Source organism: Cetorhinus maximus, chromosome 11, assembly GCF_964194155.1.
Source record: "Cetorhinus maximus chromosome 11, sCetMax3.hap1.1, whole genome shotgun sequence".
In the NCBI taxonomy this organism is placed as follows: Eukaryota; Metazoa; Chordata; class Chondrichthyes; order Lamniformes; family Cetorhinidae; genus Cetorhinus; species Cetorhinus maximus.
This window is the reverse complement of record NC_135889.1, coordinates 109,990,337-110,012,864: the sequence shown is the minus strand read 5'-3', so window position 1 is coordinate 110,012,864 and position 22,528 is coordinate 109,990,337. Positions and strand designations below refer to the sequence as shown.

Here is a 22,528-nt window from a genome sequence, read left to right as displayed (position 1 = left end):
ACATTTTAATGCCTCAGTAAAGCTGGTAAATACCATGGGAAGGTGGTGATGGGCCTTCTCTCTGAACCAGTGTAGTTCTTGTGGGAGTGTTGCTTCTATGGTGAGCATGTTGGGAATTCCAGGATGATCCTGCAACAATGAAGGAATGGTGATATATGTCTAAGTCAGGATGGTGTATGACTTGGGAAGGATCTTGGAGGTGCAACACTCAGGCTTTCCATCACCGATGCAATGGGGAGGGGGAAGTGTTGTCCCAAAGCTCTCAAAGTCCCATTCTTGGCCCATTAAAATTTCAATTTTAACATTTATTTAACATGTAAGATTTCCATGTCCAAATGAGAGCTTGATTAGGAAAGAATATAGAGGCACTGGAGAAGGTATTAAAAAAAATATTGACAAGTATGATAGTTAAAGCCTTTCAATGCTATCAGGAAAATGCTGACAATCTGGGGTTATTAGCTCTGGAAAAGAGAAAACTGAGGGGTGACATGATAGAAGTTTTTGGATACTAAAAGCATTTGATGAGGTAGATGTAGAGAAAATGTTGGTGCCCTACATTAGAGGTAATAAATATAAGGTATAAGTATTATAAATCCAATGAGAAATTCGGAGAGAACCTTCTTTATCCATAAAGTGGTAAGAATAGGGAATGTGCTACCACAACGACTAGTTGAGGCAAATAACTTGGATGCATTTAAAGGAAAACTGGAAGGAGAAAAGAAAAGAAGGATAAGCTGATTGGGTGAGGTGAAGAGGCTTGTGTGAGCAGAAAGGCCAGCATAGACGTTTTGGGCTGAATGACCCGTTTCTGTGCTTTATTGGCTTGCTGTAACTCTGTTTTAGGGTACCTTGGTATGGTTTGAATAGAGAATGCTTCAAGAAGCCACACCAGCTATAATGGCGAGCAGACGAATTTCACTAGAAATCTTCTCTCTTTGCAGGGGACAAACACCATCTCAGGCAGAAATGAACTATCTCAACAAAGCTAAATGGCTGGAGATGTATGGAGTGGACATGCACAAGGTTAAAGTAAGGGCTGGAGTGAATTTGGACTATTTAGTGATGTCACCGTCATGGCTAAAGTTAACTGTTTCCTAGGGCTTAAATTAGATTAGTTGTGAATGAGATATAAACAGAAAATGCTTAAGATACACAGCATGTCAGATCATATCAGGTGAGAGAGAAAACAGAGTTACTGAGCTGAATTTTCCTGTCCCGTTGTAGGATTGATCAGTGGGGGTGGTGGGGGGTGGTGCAATGTGGATGAGGGGGTTAAGGGTGAGAGTGTTAGGGGCCTTCGCACTCATCTACTGGGTTCATGTCCCAGAAAGCAGAAGTGGGTCCTTTAACATGGCTGCCTCAGGCCTTCTGCAAGAGGCAGTGGCCCCAACTCCAGCCCACCCCTGCCACTGCACCATGAGGATAACGTGGGCGGGCACTTCCAGGCAAGAGGCAGGATTATGCCGTCGGGAAATGGCCTAACTCCCGATTCCCACCTCCAGGATGAAAATCCACTCCAACCTTTCAGGTCAATGACCTTTCAGACATGTTCTAGCATTTTCTGTTTGCAGATTCTAGAAATCTGAAATACAGTATTTTGTATTAGTTGTAAGTGGCTTTGTTCCTGGAAGGTTTTTGCTATTTATATAAAGAAAAAGTGACATTTTATGCCCATCAAGGCGAGAGCAGCGGAATAGATTTTTTTTTCCCGAATTTGGGAAATGAAGTTCATTCAACTACTCTTGGGCTAGTTGAAATAGCTCTGAACAATAACACAGAAACAAGACTTTTAGGCCAGCCAGTTTAGGTTGGTCTTCAATCTTCACATGAGCAATAGGCTCGGATTTTAATGGCCTCACCATTGGAAGCCATGCTCAGCACCCTTGGCCCGAAAGTTTGGAAACCCCTCCCAAAAACCCACCCCTCTCTAACTCTTTCTCCTTCTTTAAGATGTTCCTTTAAAACTTACCTCTTAGACCAAATTTCTGGCCACCTCTCCTAATGTTACCTTATGTTCTTGTGAATCAACATGGGACACTGCTACTTTAGAGGTGCTATATTACTTCTAAATGTTGTTGTTGCCCTAATTCTGTGTGTCTTGATTTGTTTCAATTTTTTTTGTCCCTTTTTGGTGCCTCGCTCTGTCCCCTTTCCTTCAACCATCTACATGACGTGTTTATAAATGTTGACGTTGCTGCTTCAGTCACTAACTCTGGTAATTCATTCCCCTCGTCCCCCTCCATGTAAGAGAGAAAAGTTTCTCCTGCCTGTTGCCTTCAACCCCTTCCATTTCATCTTCTATATTCAGATGGTTAGCAGCTCCTACCTCCGTTCTAACAGCCCAGTGGTGTCCTCCGAATTTTGGATCCTCTAACCCGTTGCTCACTTACAGTTCCAAGAGCTCCTTCTGATAAGTCGTGCCTTCTGATACATCATCCAGATGACTACTATGCATGCCTGAGGTCGGCCGGTGTCTTTCTGCAAGGGGCCGTTGCGTTGGAGCTTGGGTCCTGCCTTCACCCACTATCCACAAATGTGGGCTTTCCAGCAAAGGTCTCAGGATGAACTTTGGGAACAGGTCCACTTCCCCAGCTCTGCTCCAGCCAGTTCTGGTGTCCACCCTTTTTGGACAGTAGATCTTCCAGTGATAATTTTGGGGTTTGGTTGCATATTTTTTCTTTATTACATTTTTAATCATATTTATATTGCTTAGAGTGGATCTGAATAATGCCATGGACTCACAATTCCTGAAGTTTAAGGCTGGAGGTTGAGTTTATCGCATTTTTGATTGACTGTGGTCACAAAAGTAGCATTTTCTTCATTGTAATTTTTATTTCTGTTTGCATAATTAGGGAAGAGATGAAAATGAATACAGCCTGGGCCTGACCCCAACAGGAGTGCTGGTATTTGAAGGCGAAACAAAGATTGGACTCTTTTTCTGGTCAGTTGGCCCCAGTTTCACTCTTTTATGATGCATATCAGCTGAAGATCCTATTGATAGTTCTGGCCACCTTTTTTAAGAAGAAAAATGATCCCTGTTGGCAACCTGCAGGTCAAAGAATACAATTGTTTTGGAGGTTACCTGTTGGTACTTAACTGGGTTACCAATGAGGTAACCATTTGGCAGGAGTGTGCAATGTATTTGAGGTTGTTCAGTTGATATTCTAAAGTGAAAGGGATGATATTTTATGTGCAAGTGTCACCTGAGCTTGAGGTTGTCCTCCATCAGTAACTTATTTTGGCCTATCAGCTTTGTATGGTGTGTAATGGTTTGGTAGGTGTTACATTTGGAAACGCACACTAACCCACAGACTGCTGTTCAAACATTAAGTAGGTGATGAAAGCAGATATTTCATAGTATTTAATGGGGCAAAAATAATTTTTTGAATCTGGAAGCAGGAAACATCCTGTTTCTTAAATTATTTTGACGTTGTATGTGGTTTCTCAAAATAAAGGCTTCTTATTTTACTGTCCTTGTTTTCAGGCCCAAGATCATCAAACTGGAGTTTAAGAAAAGCAAGCTCACTCTTGTGGTGGTGGAAGATGATGAGCAGGTAAGACAGAGTTTTTGCGGTAATTATTTCCATCAGGCTTAGGACATACTTGTGTCACATCCTGCAAGACCGCAGGTGGCGATGGTCTATGTTCCGAGTCTCTGGACAGGAATTTCCTGCGGGCCTCAGGACCCGGTCATCAGGCTCAGATGGAATCGGAAACTGTGTGGGGAACAATCCCTTGGCTGTGATTTTTCCCTGAGTTAGCCAACTAATGGCCAGAGCGTGGGCTTGCTATCCAATGAAGGATGATAGGTGGGCTATCAAAGCCCCAGGGCCAATAGGAGGCCCTCCGGCACTGAAGCAGCAGCAGGTTGCCATCGCAGATAAGCAAGAGAGAGAGAGAGAGATTGCCCCGAAATGGAGGCACGCTCTCCAACATTTTCAAACTTAAAATTTAAAAAAAGGCCATGCTACCCATGTGGTGAGGTTGGGGGAGCATGGTGGCCTGTGGCTGCTGCTGAACCCACCAAGGCAGGCAGGGGGTAGGGGGGCCCTAAGCCTGCCTGGAGTGCTGGCTCCTGGGTTTACCTTCAGTTGGATACACTGACCCTGCCACCTGTGGGGACCTGGAGGCCGATGGAAAAATCCCAGTTGGCCTCCGACAAGAGGCCTTAACAGGCTTTTAAGCAGCTAATTTACTACCTGCTGCTTACAGCAGGGTAGCCCTGCCATCCCCTCCATCCCACCTCTGGGAAAATGGCACATATGGGATGGAACCAGGAAACCAAAGGCTGGTGACGCACAATTCTGTGCCCACCTGCCTGCATGTCTCAGTTCCCGCTCCAAAAGAGGCTAAAAATCCAGCCCTCGAGGTCCCACTTATTGTAAGTTAGCTATTTTTTGACCCTGCCTCATTACTACCACCAGTAGGAATCTTTCCAACTGAGGTGCTTGGAAGAGGACCACTTCAATTCAAGCTATGTGACTGATGCCCATCTGGTACCTGCACACTGGCATGTGCGGAACGAGATGGACGCCCCTTGTTTTGACATGGTTACCTTGAGCAAAGGCTCCTATCCCAAAGGGAGTTGGATAAGGAACTCCAAGTGAGAGCTTGACTAACAGCCAGTGTATTCTGATTAACTAAACCTGCCTAGAGATGTTACCAACTATATCTGCTGGTCCTAGCACCTATATGACCTGGGGAAACAGTCAACAGAGGATTAGAAATGTGGCAACTGAGGGTCTGTGGCAACTGCTGCAGTGGCAAATGTAGTTACTGTGCAGCAAAGGACTAGCACATCCAGCTGTGTCCTGAGACTTAGTCCCAGTTCCTTGCAATGCTGATCTTTCATTCTTGGGATGTGGGCATTGCTGACTAGGCCAGCATTTTATTGCCCATCACTACTTGCCCTTGAGAACATGATAATGAGCTGCCTTCTTGAACTGCTGCAGTCCATGTGGTGTAGGTACACCCACAGTGCTGTTAGGAAGGGATTCCAAGATTTTGACCCAGCAGCAGTGAAGGAATGGTGATATATTTCCAAGTCAGGATGGTGAGTGACTTGGAGGGGAACTTGCAGGCAGTGGTGTTCCCATACATCTGCTGCCCTTGTCTTTCTGGGTAGTGGAGGCCATGGGTTTGGAAGGTGCCGTCAAAGGACTCTTGGTGAGTTGCTGCAATGCATCTTGTAGATGTTACACACTGCTGCCATGGTGAAAGGAGTGAAGGCTGCTTTGTCTTGGATGTTGTCGGGCTTCTTGAGTGTTGTTGGAGCTGCACTTATCCAGGCAAGTGGAGCATATTCCATCACACTCCTGACTTGTGCCTTGTGGATGGTGGACAGGCTTTGAGGAGTCTGGAGATGAGTTACTTGCTGCAGCATTCCCAGCCTTTGACCTGCTGTTGTAGCCACAGTAGTAATATGGCTGGTCCAGTTCAGTTTCTGGTCAATGGGGGTAACCCCATATATGTTGATGGGGGATTCAATGATGGTGATGCCATTGAATGTCAAGGGGAGATGGTTAGATTCTGTCCTGGTGGAGTTGGTCATTGCCTGGTACTTGTGTGGCACGATTGTTACATGTCATCAGCCCAAGCTTGAATGTTGTCCAGGTCTTGCTGCATAGGGACACAGACTGCTTCAGTACTTGAGGAATTGCAAATGGTGCTGAACATTGTGCAATCGTCAGTCAGCATCCCCAGCTTCTGTGGAGTTGCTACTTGTAAAATCACTCTTTAACGGGCACCCCTCCTGGCTACTACCCAAGATAATGGAAGTTGAAAATTATAACCTTTGGTGGTGTATGCTCAAGATTTTAATGAAAGGTTGGGCAGTCTGCTTTCAGTGAATGTGTCGAGTTGTTTCAGCTGAACATGCTACTTGGCCTCTCCGTAAGGAGGGGATGACGCCTGCCTGTGGCGCACTTGCCAGTGAATATTCAATGCCTAGATTCATGCAAGAAAGATGGCCACTTGGGTGAGGTCTGGGAAGATGGCTGTCGTCCAGCCTGGTGCCTTCAGGGAAAAAAACATGTGCGTGAAACATGTGATCATCTGATACCTGATAACTGTAATTAGCAAGTAACAGAGACTTCAAGCTTTGAAATCATAATATGTTTGCAGCATTGGCCTGTGTAATTGCAGCCCAGAGAGTCTCCTGAGGGGAGGGGAGAAAATCTGCTAAGAAAGAAAAGTAAATTGATAGAAAAAGCAAACATATGTTTAGAAAATCTTCATACCTTTTGTTGCCTCCAGACTCAACAATTCCAAACTGCACACAGCCGGCCTCCCACCTTGTGCTCTATGTAAACTTAGCTCATCCAAAACTCTTCTCCCCGTGTTTTGATTCGCACCAAGTTCTAGTCACCTATCACCCTTGGTGCTCGCTGACCCATATTAACTCCTGGTCTGGCAAAACCTCAATAATATTTTTTAATTAAATTCCCATCCTTGTTTTCCAGCCTCTTCATGGCCTCGCCACCACCACCCCGCCTATCTCTGGAGCCACCTACAACGCACTCAGATCTCTGCGCTCCTCCAATTCTGCATTTCCACAAGTTATATTGCATTACCATTGTTGGCCATGACTTCAGCTGCCTAGGAACTAAACTCTGGAGCCCCCTTCCTAAAGCGCTCCAGCTCTATACCTCTCTCTCCTTTCAGATGGTCGTTAAAGCCTAGCTTTTCGGCAAGTGTTTAGTCATCTGTTCTAATATATCCTTATGTGGCTTGGTGTCAAAATTTGTTTGCAGCCCTGCGAAACGTTTTGGAATGTTTTATCGCATTACAGGCACTATAGGTTGTTTGAGGAAAACCTTTATGTAACTTGAGGTGTGTAACCTTTAATGTAAATGTGAAGAAAGCTTTTTCACAACCCTTATCTCACAGTGACCTGCTGAAGTTTTAGCTCCTGGACATGCTGCTGGATGAGGGTGTTGTTGGACCAAAAAGAATTGAGTGAGTTAGATATGGTTAAACTTGCTGTGTACCACCAGCTGGCATAGGGCTTTTGAAAAGCGGGGACGATTGACAGTTCAGTTCAATGTTTTCACAAGTGCCCCTCCCCTTCAAGTGGAATAGGTTTGCTTGTATTTTGCAGGGTCTACATGTTGATGTAAGTGCCTGGAAATGGCTGAGTTTTTTCAAAGCTGCTGCAGGTTCTTTTTAACGTGCAGGTAGTTCACTTTGACCTAAGCAAATCGTACCCTCTTCCAAAAGGCACCCTGAAGTCTTTTTTGGTAACTTTATCCAAAAGCTGCTGCAGTGTGAAGACTCACATGATCGATGGAGTTTTCCTCATTGTGTTACTGGAGAGCCCAGTCCCAGTGATGCAGTGCTTGTTGCGGCTTTACGCCTGTGTGCTGGCCTTTCTATCTGGGCAGCCACATAAGCTGGAGTTTAAAAATGCTATGAGCGTTAGGGCATTTGCTTATGGGGCTCTTTGAAACTGCCTGAAGCAGTGCCCTGGTGAACTCCCATTACAGTGCTACAAGATGGGAAAGATAGTAATGCTGAACTATATTACAGATGTTTCTTGCCAGGCAGTTTTCCAAATAAAAAAGGACCAATAGGCCGGGAACTTCTGGCCCCGTTGTGGCGGGACCTGCCACAGGAGACTTGGCAGCTCCATCAAAAGTCAACTGGCTTTCGGTGGGACTGGACGATCCTGGCAGACGGCGGGGATGGAAAATCCTGCCTTGTGTGCCTCAACTTATCAAGCTCATTATTGCCTTTGGAGTTAGCGTTCATGTGATGGCACCATTGCTTTTTATACCCATCATTTCCTGAAGGTTGGGATTTAATGGTTGGAGTTTCAGGTCCATGGTTGCCGATAGTATTCCAAGAACTTGCCCTTGAGGCCAATCTAACCTGCACTGTAATTGTTATCTGAATTTCCCACCATGAGAAATTGCCAATTGTTGAGATTTTTCTCGACCGACATCCATGTCTGAACTTGTTAGCAAGAACCCCTGGACAGTGTTCGAGGTTTTGTTTCCCTCTTTCTCCTTCTGTGGCCCAAAGATGCTGATGCTAGTTATAGCACAGATACACACCAGAGCAGACCAGGCATTGATCTGGGATTGCCTCAATCTGTATGAATCCAGATGGCTGGTTGGCACACCATGAGCTGCATTTAACCACCGAACCTTCAGTGGGTATACCAGCGAGGTTTTTAAGCACCTTAAATTGAAAATGCTCATTCCCACGTTCAAAATGTTGTAGAATTCAGTAGGCCCCTCTTTCCCCACACTGCGAGTACGTATTTAAACCTGCTCGCTCCCAAAATATTTCAGACTCCTAAAGAAAAGATACTATGTCAACGCTGGATGTCTGAAATAAAAAGTGAAAAGGCTGGAAGCACACAGTGAAGAAGAAAGGGCAGCAACTGCCTGAGTTGAGGAAGGGGAATTAGTTGAGTTTCTTGACAGGACTGAGGTGAAATTAGATGAGATTCTTGCAACCAAATGACCCATATCACTGGCTGGCTGTGCCAGGTGCTGGCATGAAGTGGAACTGCTAATGATTTTAAAGTGGAGAAAGATGAGGAATGTTGGGTGAAGTTATTAAAGTCCTCTCAGTCAGGCTGTGAAAAGACAAGGGCTCTGATTTGCCTTTGTTGGCTTTCTTCTTGTAACAAATATTTATTAACTGCTAAGGTGGTCTTAGTCACGAGTCATAGATTCACTAAAGTTCACGTCGCCAAAGTGGCGGAGTTCGGGGGCGTGGGTGGGGTGTGGTGGGAGGCATTGTGTGCTGGCTCTCCATCAGAGCAATCCAGTTCCAATCCCACTGCTTTCCTTTCCCCCCATAGCCCCTGTATCTTCCTCTGCTTCAAAATGTTTCATCTACTCTCCCCTTAAAAGGTGCAGTGATCGCTGTAGGAGTGGAGTGACAGGATTGATTGTAGGTGATTAAATATCTGGAAAGGGAATTGCTGAAGAACTGGTGGTTGCGGATCTTTCCTGGATTTAAATAATGCCAAGCCAGGAGAATTTCAGGGTGTGCTGCGGTGGGGGTCGTGCAGCACTGGCTTGTGAAATTGATATCTGCGCTTGTATACTCTGATCGAGGAGTCAGTGTCCGTTTTCTGCGCTGCTTGCTGTAATGAGTTGGGCTGATCTGAAATGTCAGGCCTCCTCAGAGGGTGTTGGAATGGAGCTGTAATCCTGCATTAATCTTAAGTGTCAGGGAGATTTTTTTTCTCCAATAAAAGTTATGAAAACGGGAAGGTCAGTGAGGGATGCCGCTTGTTCTGAAAGCGTTCTGTCAACTTTGTTATGCAATGCTGATATTTGCACCACTGTCGGTCTGTGTTGGAAATAAAAGACAACAGCGCGGAAGGGAGTCATTCAGTCCATCGTGTCCTTGACAAAATAATTATCCAATTCATCTGACTCTCCTTTGCTCTTTTCGCATGTCTCAGTAAAAGCTGCAGCGTTAATTCCATTTTAACTATGTTGGCCTCTCTCGCTCCCTCTCGATAGCTGCTTGCAATAAATCTGTTAATGTTTTTCTAGGTTAAAAAATTGAGAGTCTATGGTCTGGATTTTCACTGAGTTGAGATGACTTGGGAACCTTTAAAAATGGCGGCTGGGACCTGAATCTGGAATTCCCGACTCAAATCCCTGGTTTTCTGATTTTCAACAGAGCCTTTTAAAGGGTGCAGGCTGGTTCAGGTCAAAAGGCCGATCAGGCACTCCAATGGATTTCTGGGCTCCCTTCTCACCCAAGAACTCAGAAATCCAATAAAGTACTGAAACACCTAAGCCCCAGAAAAAAAAACATTGCTTGATTGACAGCTCTGGCTCTCTGGTCTCTGCTGTCAATTTCACAATATATGTTTATTAACACAAGATTAAGAGGTGTTTCAAGTGCCTGCAGTTTCAGCTATTGAAACTTCAAAGTGTCTGGATGATTGAAGCTTTTATTGGGCTACGGTGAAAAGGAGGTTTTTTTTAAAGAAAGTGCAAAGTTATCAATGAATGTTGATTTTTCTTTTTTTAAAAAGCTTTTTTATACATCCTACTGTCACTAGGGCTTATTGCAACTATAGTGTATAATGGGCAAATGGGCATGGAAATGCCATAGCTTGGTACAGGGGGGCATGAGGAGTCATAAGGACTGTTTGGAGGTCTTAGCTTAGTCTGGGAGGAATGAGGGGCCATAAGGTATGGATGGAAGGGGGTATGAAGTGGCATGGATGGGACATGGGGAGAGAGTGGGGGGGTGGTGTGAGGGTTGGAGGGCCTTTTTGTTTTTATTTTAACTGGGATGAAGTCCCACAGCACCAAGGGGGGCCTTTTAAACAGCCCACCTCCGAACCTAGCAGTCCCTATGGCTGCCTCCGAACTTTTTCCCAGGTTGGCTGGCCCGATCCCAGCCCGCACCTGCCTCCCAATCCCCCACACAATGAAAATCCCGCCTTAGTGGGCACTTTCTCCCAAGGTGGGCGGGCTAAGCCAGGAATTTTCCCGACTCCCGCTACCTGCTGCAAGGATGAAAATCCAGGCTTGTGCCCCTGTTGCCAATTCTCAGACCAGAATCTTTCATAATTTTGAAAATGGATTTAGGTCATTTTTAAAGGGAGAGTACGATTTGCATTTGAAGTGTAATCTCCATCAGAATTCCCCTTTGGCATCCATTCTTTTCCCCTTCCAGCCCCGACCTACATTAATTGTGACAACCTTGGCTCATGCAGCAGCATTTTCACTTCCGAGTTAGATGGTTGTGGATTCAAATCCTACTCCAGAGGTTTGAACTCACAACCTAGGCTGACAATTCAGTGCAATACTGAGGAAACGCGGCGCTGTTGGAGATGCCATCTTTCAAATGAGACTTTAAACCAAGGTCCTATAGCAGATGCCATGACACTGAAGCAGAACAGAAGAGATCTTCTAATGTCCTGGCCAATGTTTATTCTCAGCTGCCATTGCTAAAGTAGATTATCTGGTTATTTCTGGTTATATCAGCGCTGAAGAAGAGTCATACAGACTCAAAATGTTAACCCCGTTTCTCTCTCCACAGATGCCGCCAGATCTGCTGAGTTTTTCCAGCATGTTCTATTTTTATTTCCGATTTCCAGCACCTGCAGCATTTTGCTTTTATTATCTAGTTATTCACCTTATTGCTGCTTGTGGGAGCTTGCTGTGTGCAAATTGGCCCATTATGTTTTCTACATTTCAACAGTTTAAAAGCACTTCACTGGCCACAAAGCATTTTGAGATGGCCTGTGGTGGCTAAAGCAAAGGTTCGCTAAATTGGTTCCCGAAATGAGAGGGTTGTCCTATGATGAGCGGCTGAGTAAATAGGATCTATAATCTCGAGTTGAGAAGAATGAGAAGCAATCTCATTGAAACCTACAAAACTCTCAAGGGCATTGATGGACTGGACGCTGAGAGATTGTTTAAGCTGGTCAGGGAATCTGAAGCACGGGCACAGCCTCAGGATAAGGGGCCGATCATTTAGGACCAAGATGAGGCGAAATTGCTTCACTCAAAGGGCTGGGAACCTTTGGAATTCTCTACCCCGTGAGAGAATCCATCATTGAATACATTTAAGGCTGATTTTTGGTGTCTCATGGAATTAAGTAATATGGGGAGCGGACGGGAAAATGGAGTTGAAGCCCAAGATCAGCCGTGATTGTATTGAATAGCAGAGCAGGCTCAATGGTCTGTGGTGTTTACTCTGCTACTATTTCTTATGTTCATATGAAAGACACCATGTCAGTGCCAGCTTTTCCTTTTCTTTACCCCTCCCCCCCCGTTCCCTCTGGTTTCCATCTCTCCTTCCCTCCCCTCTCCCCTCAACAGCCTCACAGACTCAAGCCTAGCTGTTATTTCCAACTCCTACATTCTGTGGGCAGGAATTTTTGCCTTTGTGGGAATTCTGCCCTTCAGTTGCAGAGGCCACAATCAATTCCAATAGAAGAAGGGGTGGAATCGGAGCAGTATGAAGAGAGATTAATATCAAAACCAATCTCAAGTTATATAAACTGGAATTTACCATTTTGTTTGACAGAAGTTTTTAAAAACCCATTCATCTTCCTGGAGTTGCTTATCCTGGTTTACCTTGATGTGATATTCATTGAAATTGCTCTCAATCTCTGTGAATCTTAACAGGCCAGTGTTAGTCCATTCTTATGTTGAACTTGCCTAATTTTTCTTTGCTTAATGGGTAGCTTCACTAAGGTTTCATTGAGTGTGGTGGTGGCCTTTACTCATTAATTTTTAGGCCCACCTATTGTTTGCCCTCCCCTGCCCCCTCTTGCACTTTGGTGGTGTTGACTCCTTACTTGAAAATACAATCATAAGCCTGTCCATGTGCTCATTGACATTGTTAGCCTATTCACTAATGTGCCACTCAAGGAAGCCATAGACTAGACTCACCGTGATTGTCTGAATCAGGATTCACTGAATGTGTGAACCTAGCAACTCACGCAGTTAAGTTGGTCCCCAACTGCCCGACTAAAATGTCAGTGGTGAGCCTGCCCAGCCTCGTGACAGCTGCCCTCAGCAATTTAACGCTGGGAGCAGCATTAATTGATGTAAGGGGAACCGTCCCTATCTCCAGGAGGAAGTCCTGCTTTAGAGAGAGCTGCCAGTCAGTTGGATGGTCATCAGCTCTGTAGCCCCCACAGCACTCTCCGTGACCTGATATAAATGATCATTCTTCATGGGGAAAGTCTAGAATGAGTGGGAGTGAACCTGGAACCTTCTGCAGCTGCGTAGCTGAGTACCACAAAGGACAGTGTGTTTTTCCACTGGAGCAGTGATGGGGATGGTTCCTATAGTAAAAATCCTGTCTCTGAATGCTCTGCTCCCTTGCCTGCTGAGCGGAGGCACATGTGGCATCGAAGACGATAGGGAACAGCACAAAACCAGGTGAGACAACCAAATGAATGACTTGAACGTTCCTTTTTCCACAAGGGCAAAGAACAAGAACACACCTTTGTATTTCGGCTGGATCACCCTAAAGCTTGCAAACACCTCTGGAAATGTGCTGTGGAGCACCATGCGTTTTTCCGACTGCGGGGACCCGTCCAGAAGAATTCTAACCAGCTATCCTTTGTGCGGATGGGCTCCCGGTTCAGATACAGGTAAAATGTCCCGAAACCATGGGATCTGTTAAATTACTTTGACAAAATGCACTGGGTGATTTGCAAGGTGGTGAATGGCAAGTGGAATATTAACGGGGACTCGTTAAAGAAGCATGAATTTTAAGGAAAATGATGTAGATAAGGGCCTGACCTTTGAAACCTTTAATAATCGATGGATGTGATTGATGGTTTAGGAGAGTGTATACTTTTGAATGCATACTATCAGTGCAGTCATGACAGTATATTTTTGGGGGATTCCCAGAAGTATAACAAATTGTCAGCTTACCTTATACGTTTAGGTAATATTTACAGCAGAGAAATGCCCACTAATCTATGCCAGTGTTAAGGCTCCACATGAGCCTCCTCCCACCTTGCTTAACCCCATTAACATACCCCTCTATTCATTTCTCCCTCATATACTTTTCTAGCTTCCCCTTAAACCCATCTATGCTATTAACCTCAACCACTTCATGTGGTAGCAAGTTCCACATTCGCACCATTCTCTGGGTAAAGAAGTGTTGCCTGAATTTCAAAATGGATTTATTGGGGCTTATCTCCTATTGGTGGCCCCGCGTTTTAGACTCCCCAAGTAGAAACATCATCTTTACGTCTAACCTATCAAACCCCATCATAATTTTAAAGCCTTCTATCAGGTCACTCCTCAGCCTTCTCTTTATGGAGGAGAGCCTCAGTCTCTTAGTCTTTGCTGATGGTTACAAGTTCCCAGAACTGCTATCATCCTTGTGAAGCTATTTTGTAAAATTAAATTAAAATCTCTTAGTTGCTGGGAGACATCACTGTGTGTTCCTGGTTGGTAGATGCAGGTTGACCCTCTGTTATGGTGATTGACTGCAGACAGTGACAGTTTGGACATTGACATGTCCTGAATTCAGGATTCCCTATGAATGTGGGATAAGGTTTTGCACAGACTGGAGCTCAACTTGCAGTTTAGTTTATTATGTCACTTGCTCACCGCCAAGTATATTTACCATTGGAAGCCTATAGTGATCACAAAATAGTGGGCTGCTTTATAAATCTTTATGCCTGTTTTTTGAGCTTTGTCCTATCCATCCATGTTGAGTATGTAAGTCCTTCCTGAGTTATCATTCTGCACCCCGCCCAACCACTCCATACACATCGGATGCACCTCCCCAGTTGATGGGAAGTTGCTTATCATGCCATCTATGAAAAATCAGCCATCCGTTTCAACAGCAGTAAATGAGCATCTTCTGTTTGAGTGCCTTGGTGCATAGGAACCTCGCTTTATTCCCTCCCAACATAACTGATTACTGTATTTTAAAGGAGCCTTTTCAATTGGTTGGGCCTGAAAGCTAAACTGTTGAATGACCACTGAAGGTACATTTCAGGCTGCAGGTCTTGTGCCAGGATGAAGTGAGGTTTTATTTTTGCGCGGCACCGATGAAGAGGACCATGCAATCTTGTGGCATTCTCACCACTTCGCCATTTTGCGCTGTGAGTCAGGTCCCCTTCATTCACATGGTCCATTGATCAACTAAATGTGCAACAGGAATCTGAATGGGGGAGGGGGGCAGCAAAGGATGGCTACTCTTTTTTTTTATTTCCTCAGTTCTCTAATGAGAGAATAAACATCGAAAACTAGTGCAATGGAAAATTGGTCTAATTAAAAGGATACCTGAGCTGAGAGATTAGAACTTTCAGGGAAGGCTCCCTGGACAAGCTCGTGCCTTTTTATTCTGTAAAAATGAAGTTGAGGGATGTTCTAATAGAGGCCTTTAAAATAATGAAAATGTCTGATAAGTGTAGATGTGGAGAAAATGTTTCTATTTGTGGGAGTGACCAAAATTAGAGTCCTGAGTATCAGATAGTTCCCTATTCGATTTATTATTGACTCAGGAGAAGTTGCTTTCATCAAAGATTGGTTAGAATATGGAGTTTGCTACCACAAGGAGTAGTTGAAGTGACTAAGGGCAAGATAGATAAGGACAGGAGAGAGAAAGGAATAGTAAGGTTGGCTGATGGGATTAGATGAAGAGGGGCTTGGGGAGGCTTGTGTGGAGCTTAATGGGTTGGCATGGATCAGAGAGACCAGGTGGCCTGTAATGTAATTCAATATAAAAATGGAGATTGAGTGAGCGTATCAAACAGTATGTGCAGCCAGCATATGGTTGGCAATGTGTGTGCATGTCATTGGTGCAAATGGAAAATGTATCCCTCTGCTGTTTGTTCACACTGCTTTATACCAACTATATATTAGCTGCATTAGAGTTCAATCCACTGTGTGGAATTGTCTTGTGCTGTATGGTACTGTTTAATTTGGATTCAGTGTTACTTTTAAAATTGACCTTGGTTAAATGTCTGCTTGTGAAATGAAGCTAACCCCTTGAAGAAAAGTGCTGAAATGTAACAAAATTCAGTTCTGCAGTGACATGACATCTTTTGAATATTTTTATTAACATTTTAACTTTTACTTTTCTTATCAAACAGCCAATCTTTTTCTCTTTTATTCCCTCCCTTTCCCCCTCCTTTCTATCTTCTCTTGAAGGTTTTGACTCCTATTGTAGTACAGCTATGTAAGCACTGTTTACCCTGTAGTGCTTCCCCCAAGTAACTCTTCTTTGGATATGTGACTGGGTTATTCAACCATGGAGTGAAAGGACGGGAGATAAAGCTGACACTGATCCAGTTCTCGTCAGGTGTCTCCACACCACACCCTCCCCCACTCCCCTCTGCACCTGCACACACACGTGCACACTCACGTGCACACACACCAAACCATCACTCACGTGCACACACAGCAAACCATCTCTCACGTGCACACACACCAAACCATCTCTCACGTGCACACACACACCAAACCATCTCTCACGTGCACATACACCAAACCATCTCTCACGTGCACACACACCAAACCATCTCTCACGTGCACACACACCAAACCATCTCTCACGTGCACACACACCAAACCATCTCTCACGTGCACACACAGCAAACCATCTCTCACGTGCACACACACCAAACCATCTCTCACGTGCACGCACACCAGACCATCTCTCTCGCGCGCGCATGCGTGCGCACACCAGACCATGCCTCGCACACACTGACATGCACACATGGGGCATTGTCTGATTGACAACAAAATTGATCTGAAGAGCTTTGAGGCCGTTATCTACCATTCATTGGCTTGAAACATTATTAATGGGCCTTTGTAATCTAGAATGCCTGGCGTGTGAGCCACAAATTTATAGTTTGGCAATGCCAGTGGACTTCCAAGATCCCTTCAACTTTAACTAGCGTTTTGAAAAGAAAAATGAGCCTTTTCCAGAAAGTGGGATTTTCCTGTTTTGTTTGGCTCTGCTAATAGCTGGAGGGACTGATGCATTGCTGCTGAATGACTTCCAACCCCGGTGTCAGAAGCGGCCATACATTTTTGTACCTCTGTCCCACCTGTAGCAATTTCAGGAGTTAATTTCTGAAGTGGTTGATTTCCAGTGGCAGAACAGAGTACCAGACCACCAAAATCAATAAACCACGACGGCAAGTGTCCTTCGAGCGCCGGCCCAGCAGACGTTATTCAAGAAGATCGACGCAGCAGCGAGGTAATAACCTGACTGATGGTGCAGTCACCTGAGTGTAGAGAGACATGGAAATGGTTTCTAGTTATTTTCTATGATTATAATCAGCCTTTGAACAGGGCACATGCCCCTTGTATTAAAGCCAGCACATGTTGTGACCTCTTGGCACTAAAATGTACGCATACTGCACTTCAGTTCTTTGAAATGAACAATGATGGACAAGAAAAGACTCTCTGATCCATCTAGCCTGCCCTACACAACAGTGATGCCTTGTGCTTCACAATATATAGACTCCCCATCCCATCCAAAATCCTGGGAGGATCACAAAACCTAGGCCAATTTGGGGGAAGAAAAATGGAAAATTCCTCACCTTAAGCGGTTGACAGAAGTCCTGGAATCACTCTGGCCCTGATTAGTCACATGCGGAGTCTACATTTTGTGCATGGTGATATAATATGCCACAGGATTTCTGACTAGGAGGTCCCGAGAGGTGGGGGTTGGAGGGTGGTGTGGTGTGAGTGGAGGAATATCTGTGAATCAGTCAGCAGATTTCTGCACTTCTTTCATAGGACCTTACAGCATGGGAAAGTGGCCAGTCAGCCCATCGTGCCTGTACCAGCTCTTTGAAAGAGCGATCCAATTCGTCTCACCCCCCTGCTCTTTTCCCCATAGCTCAGCAGTTGTTTCCTTTTCGAGCAATTACCCAATTTCCTTTCAAATTCCTTGTGTGTGAGGGAGGTTGATGTTTAACTATTCTGGTGTTGCAAGATGAGATATTGGGAAAGAGTAAGACTGTCACTGACCTTACACCAATATGTGGAGGTAATGTTCTCCAGGGAGACCAGGGATATGGTGGGTTGAGGAAATCACTGGCAGATACTGTAAATTGGATGTGTTATTTTTGTTGGGGATCGGTGGGGGGAGGGGAGTGTAAAGGCTTTTTTCAATATTATTAGCAATGCTTAAATTCTGTGGGCTATGACTGGAACTGAATGGAGTTCCCGTGAGCAGCTATATAATTACTTTATTTTCCTTTCATAACTGATTTTGGATTGCTGTATATGTGTTATCCCTTTGCACCAACATTAACCATTAAATATTATGTGGCCAGAACACTACTGACTGCCATTATTTGTGTACCTTTACAGCCAATCCTTTCAACAGACACTTGGAACCAAGGTAGGTAGATGCTTTACTGAATTCAAACTAATAGATAACTGAGAGTCGCTGACCAGATAGAATCTGTTGAAAAGGTTTAGTTGTTTGTTCTCAACAGACCATGTGGCCAGTCTGTGAGTCAAGAGCAAAATACTGCGGATGCTGGAAATACTCAGCAGGTCTGATTGGCATCTGTGGAGAGAGAAACAGAGTTCACATAAATTCTACCTTAACTCTGTTTCTCTCACGATGCTGCCTGACTCTGCTGAGTCTTTCCCGCATTTTCTGTTTTTACTACAAGTCAGTAGTTTTGCAGCCTTCACAGGTATCTTCTAGAACAATTTGTAGTGTTCAATATGATACAAACGTGGCGATTGCATTGCTGTCTAATTAATATCTTAAAAAAAAAACCTGGATATGACTGTTGATGCTCGCTATATATGAGTGAGCCTGTATGAGTAAGTGTTAGCAATTCAACTCTGGGGGGCATAATATCAAAGTCTGTTTCTGTTCTTACCCGACATGCCAGCACATTCACATGCCAACACGCGCAGCACGGTTTGAGAATACTGCCCAGTTCCTCATCTTGTATCTGTGGCACCAAAGCCAATTTCAGTGCCCTTACTTAAATTTGCTAACCTAACAACAACTTGCATTTATATAATGCCTTCAACATAGTAAAATATGCCAAGGCGCTTCATTGAAGGCTTCTCAGACAAAACATGACACAAAGCCATGTAAGGAGATATTGGGTGGGGCAGGTGAACCAAAGCTTGGTCAAAGAAATAGATTTTAAAGAACGTTTTAAAGGTGGAAAGAGAGATGGAATGGCTTAGGGAGGGAATTCCCACAGCTTTGGGCCTTGACAGATTGAAGCATAGCCAATGGTGGAGTGATTTTTTAAAAATAAAGGGGGGTTTCTCAGGAGGCCGAAATTGGAAAAAGCACCATGATCTCGGTGGGAGGGGGATGCTGGAGGAGATTACAGACCATAGGGAGGGGTGAGGACATAGAGGGGTTTGCAAGCAAGGATGAGAATTTTAAAATCAAGCCATTTGCAGGCAAGGGGTCAGTGTGGGTCAGTGAACACAGGTATGGGGTGAACAGCATTTACTGCGAGTTAGCATAAGCAGCGCATGATTTTTGATGAATTCAAATGTAGGAAGGGGGAGGATGGGAGACCAGCCTGGAGAGTCTTGGGATCATCAAGCCTAGAGATATTGAAGGCATGGATGAGGGTTTCAGTAGCTGATGAGCTGAGGCAGGGGCAGAGTCAGGCGATATTACAGAGGTAGGGATAGCTGGCCCTGGTAATGGAGTAGATATATACAGACTGAAATCTGATATGTCAATTTCCTGATACATACGATTCCGCCACTCAGTAAATAAACTCCTTGGACTTTCGAGTATTCTGGCTGATTTCTGAGACATCTTTGAAACATAGAAGATTTACACAGCTTGAAAGGAAGAACTTCACATGAGCGCCTGAGAGTTCATATTATTTCAAATTGTTGTACATGACGTGTCAAATGGCGCTTGTTGGTTTTCACTCCATGTATTTCTTATTAAACTAAGTGACTTGGCTGCCATACCCTTTTTCATATTCCCAATCCGGTCTGCTCTCCCCCTTCCCATATGATGGTCACTAGAGAATGATTGATTGATTGAAATTGCAGCAGATCGTATGATGTACATGTTTAAAAAGGAGGTTATGACATTGTGGTGCCGCCTAACAGAATTATTGCATTGGTTTGAAGTTCTTATAACGTTCCTTGCACCACCTGTTTATTGAGACACAATTCAGTCCCTTTTAAAATGTAACTTTTTTCCTGCTTGCACGCAGAGGAGCATAAACCTATCTTCCTGCTGAATGCAATTTGTTCTCCTTTATCAGTAATGTTGTGGCTATCCCTCGAGTTTGGTACACTCCGCTTGTTACAGAAGTGCAGAGCCTACTCACACTGTTTAATGGCCTCCCTTCCCCGCTAACTGAACACAGCTTGATGGAGATGTGAACCACAGCAAGTTGCCTGGATGGGAGGCTCCCAGAGGACCCTAGTGAATGGCCTCTCTTAAAGCCTTGTGCTTGGAGTGAAGTCATTGTGGGGTGATTTTCAACCTTCCAAACACTCAGTCCCCTTTTGACTGTTCACTTTGTAAGCAAGTGGTAATAAAGTCGGGGTCTATTGATGTACTTCCATCTTATATGGATATCTCCCCAATACATCCTTTCTCTCAAAGACCCTGGCTTCTGTTGGGCTGTCGTTCCTCAAGTAATGCCTGACCTTTACGAATAATCACGTGTGAAAGCTGAATAATAAATGCCGACAAAACTATTTGTCAAAAGAGGACGGTATGGATATCCCAAAATCTGATCCTTCCTCCATGATGTCTGGGTGTACAGGCACTTTTCAGCAGCATGTTACTCATGAGTGAAGGATTTAAAAAGAAAAAAAAAATACCAATAGACTTTCAAAGATTTATCTTTAGTCTTTTCAGCTCTGACACTAGTGGGGAGGGGCCAGGCCGCATGTGTGAGGAGAGTGTAGGACTGTGCAATGACCAGTCCAGTGTCATGGTGTTCTGAGTCAGTCAGGGCTTCGAGTGGATCGGTAAGAAAAAATGAGCTGTTGTCCAGTGAAACGTAGGGACCCCAAAGCGAACCTTTTCAAGAGTTCCATCCCAAGGTGGAGGCTAGGCTTGCCTGTTTGGTATAGTCATTGTAAACTGTCCTTGAGTTTGTGAAGACTGCCTTGGTAAAATCCTTTCAGATTGCGGCTTTAAACCTAGATTTGAGGATATGGGCCTGTTTGCTGGGTTACAGTTTAATTGTTGTATTAGTCATAGTTTCCATGGCCTTAATTTAGCTAAATGTTTTTGTGTTAAACAATTAGAATCACTAAAAGGAAAAGAAGTTTAAGAGTTTTTAGTGCAGGATATGCTAAAAAGCTTAAGTCATAGTTAAAATGTTATTTCACCACTTGTTTTTTTGAAAAGAAAAAAACAATTGAGATAATTATTTTCTTCTTTTTTAACCCAGTTCTCACAGTAACGCAGCAAGCCAGAAACTTCTCTCCCAGGTATGTGTCTGTTATCATTCTGTGTACACAGTGTCTGGCTCCTTCTTCCATCCATGTCTTGCCTTCTGTGGGGCCATGTCTGTGAGCACTGTCTTGTTGACCCTGGAGAAGTGACAGCTGGATACCCCGGGGAAATTTAAGTTCTTTTTTTGAATGTCTAATCTACACCTCATCTTTGCACTGAAAATGGCCCTCGATCATATCATCAAGAAGCAAATCAATTTATTGTTCATCTCATTGCTTTGTGTTGGTCGCTGATAATGCAGAATGACGGTTGCGTTTGACTTATTAGCAAGTGTAATAAATTGTTGATGCGTTTTGAACTGTTGCGATGTGACGGAGCGGTATCATTGTGAGAAAACTGAGCATGTAACAAGCGCACTAATGTGGGATGGATTGAATTGTATTATTTTCATCATGCAAAATGTGAGGGCTGGATTTTCCCCAGAGGCTTTGGGGCCAAATGGGGGTCCCAAGCCCGCAGTTGGTGGCGGTGAGATTGGCAGTACAATATTCTGGGAGGCAGCCTCCTAACTGACTGCCTCTGCACTCAGCGTCCTATTAAAGATGGTAGGCAGACTCTTGATGTTGCCAGCCAGCTCAGAAGCCTCGGCAGCTCCACTGGAGAGGTGGATGCTGCCAAGGTAGGTTGGAAATTGTGAGGGCATTTCAACATGGATGCATTCTCGCTGGGCAACACGGAACACAGAAAATAAAGACGACTCAAACCGGTGGAGACATCGAGGCTCCACTTGTTTTGCAGAGGAAGCTCTTATTGGGTAAACGTGTACCAGGCCTGAGCAAATGCAGATATGTGTTCGGCCACAATTGCGCACTTTGATCCATGTGGCCCCGTTAATGGGGCATGGAACGTCTGAGTCTAAGGGTCCCTGGTCTGCCATAGGGACGCCATCTTCAATGAGCTGGTGGTCTCTGAATGCACTGAGTAGGAACACAGGTAGGAACGTTCCGGTGAGGCTCCAAAATTGGCTCTAATTGGGGCCCTTACCAGCCTAATAGGCTGATGCCTCCATGTAGCAGGCAACTAATCTGATTCCCAGTTGGCCTCTGGGAAAGTTCCCCAGAGATGGGAATGCTTTGGGGAACCATTCTGATGCAGCTCACCAGACCATCCGTTCCCCAACACCAACCCCTCCCGACCCTCCCGTTTTGCCGCCTTCCCCACTCTTCCGAGTCCTCCACCATGGGGTAATCCAGAGACCCAGCTAATGTTCAGGGGACATTGGTTCGAATCCCACCTTGACAGATTGTGGAATTTGAATTCAGATAATAAATCTGAAATACAAAGCTAGTATTGGTAATGGTGACCATGACAGCTATCATTGTTTGTCGTAAAAACCCATCTGGCTCACTAATGTCCTTTAGGGAAGGAAATCTGCCATCCTTACCTGGTCTGGCCTACATGTGACTCCAGACCCACAGAAATGTGGCTGACTCTTAACTGCCCCCTGAAATGAAATGAACCTAGCAAGCTGCTCAGTTTAAGGGCAATTAAGGATGGGCAACAGATGCTGGCCTTGTCAGCGACTCCTGCACCCCATGAAAGAATAAAGAAAAAAAATCACTGGGCTGGGAAAATCCAGCTCTTAAGTGTCTGCAGTTTGAGCCTTTATGGTTCA

The 22,528-nt window shown here is 44.6% G+C and overlaps 1 protein-coding gene across 2 annotated transcripts in view; it reads left to right on the top strand.

The window, feature by feature from the left end:
* Positions 1-22,528, top strand: part of LOC144686830 (band 4.1-like protein 5) — a 109,487-nt gene that overhangs the window by 73,222 nt on the left and 13,737 nt on the right. For both annotated transcript variants that reach the window (XM_078552588.1, XM_078552589.1), the window contains exons 8-14: positions 942-1,029; positions 2,853-2,941; positions 3,485-3,554; positions 12,927-13,096; positions 16,568-16,674; positions 17,799-17,829; positions 20,849-20,888. In XM_078552588.1, coding sequence (XP_078408714.1) covers positions 942-1,029; positions 2,853-2,941; positions 3,485-3,554; positions 12,927-13,096; positions 16,568-16,674; positions 17,799-17,829; positions 20,849-20,888 — 595 coding nt within the window. The remainder of the gene's footprint in view (positions 1-941; positions 1,030-2,852; positions 2,942-3,484; positions 3,555-12,926; positions 13,097-16,567; positions 16,675-17,798; positions 17,830-20,848; positions 20,889-22,528) is intronic.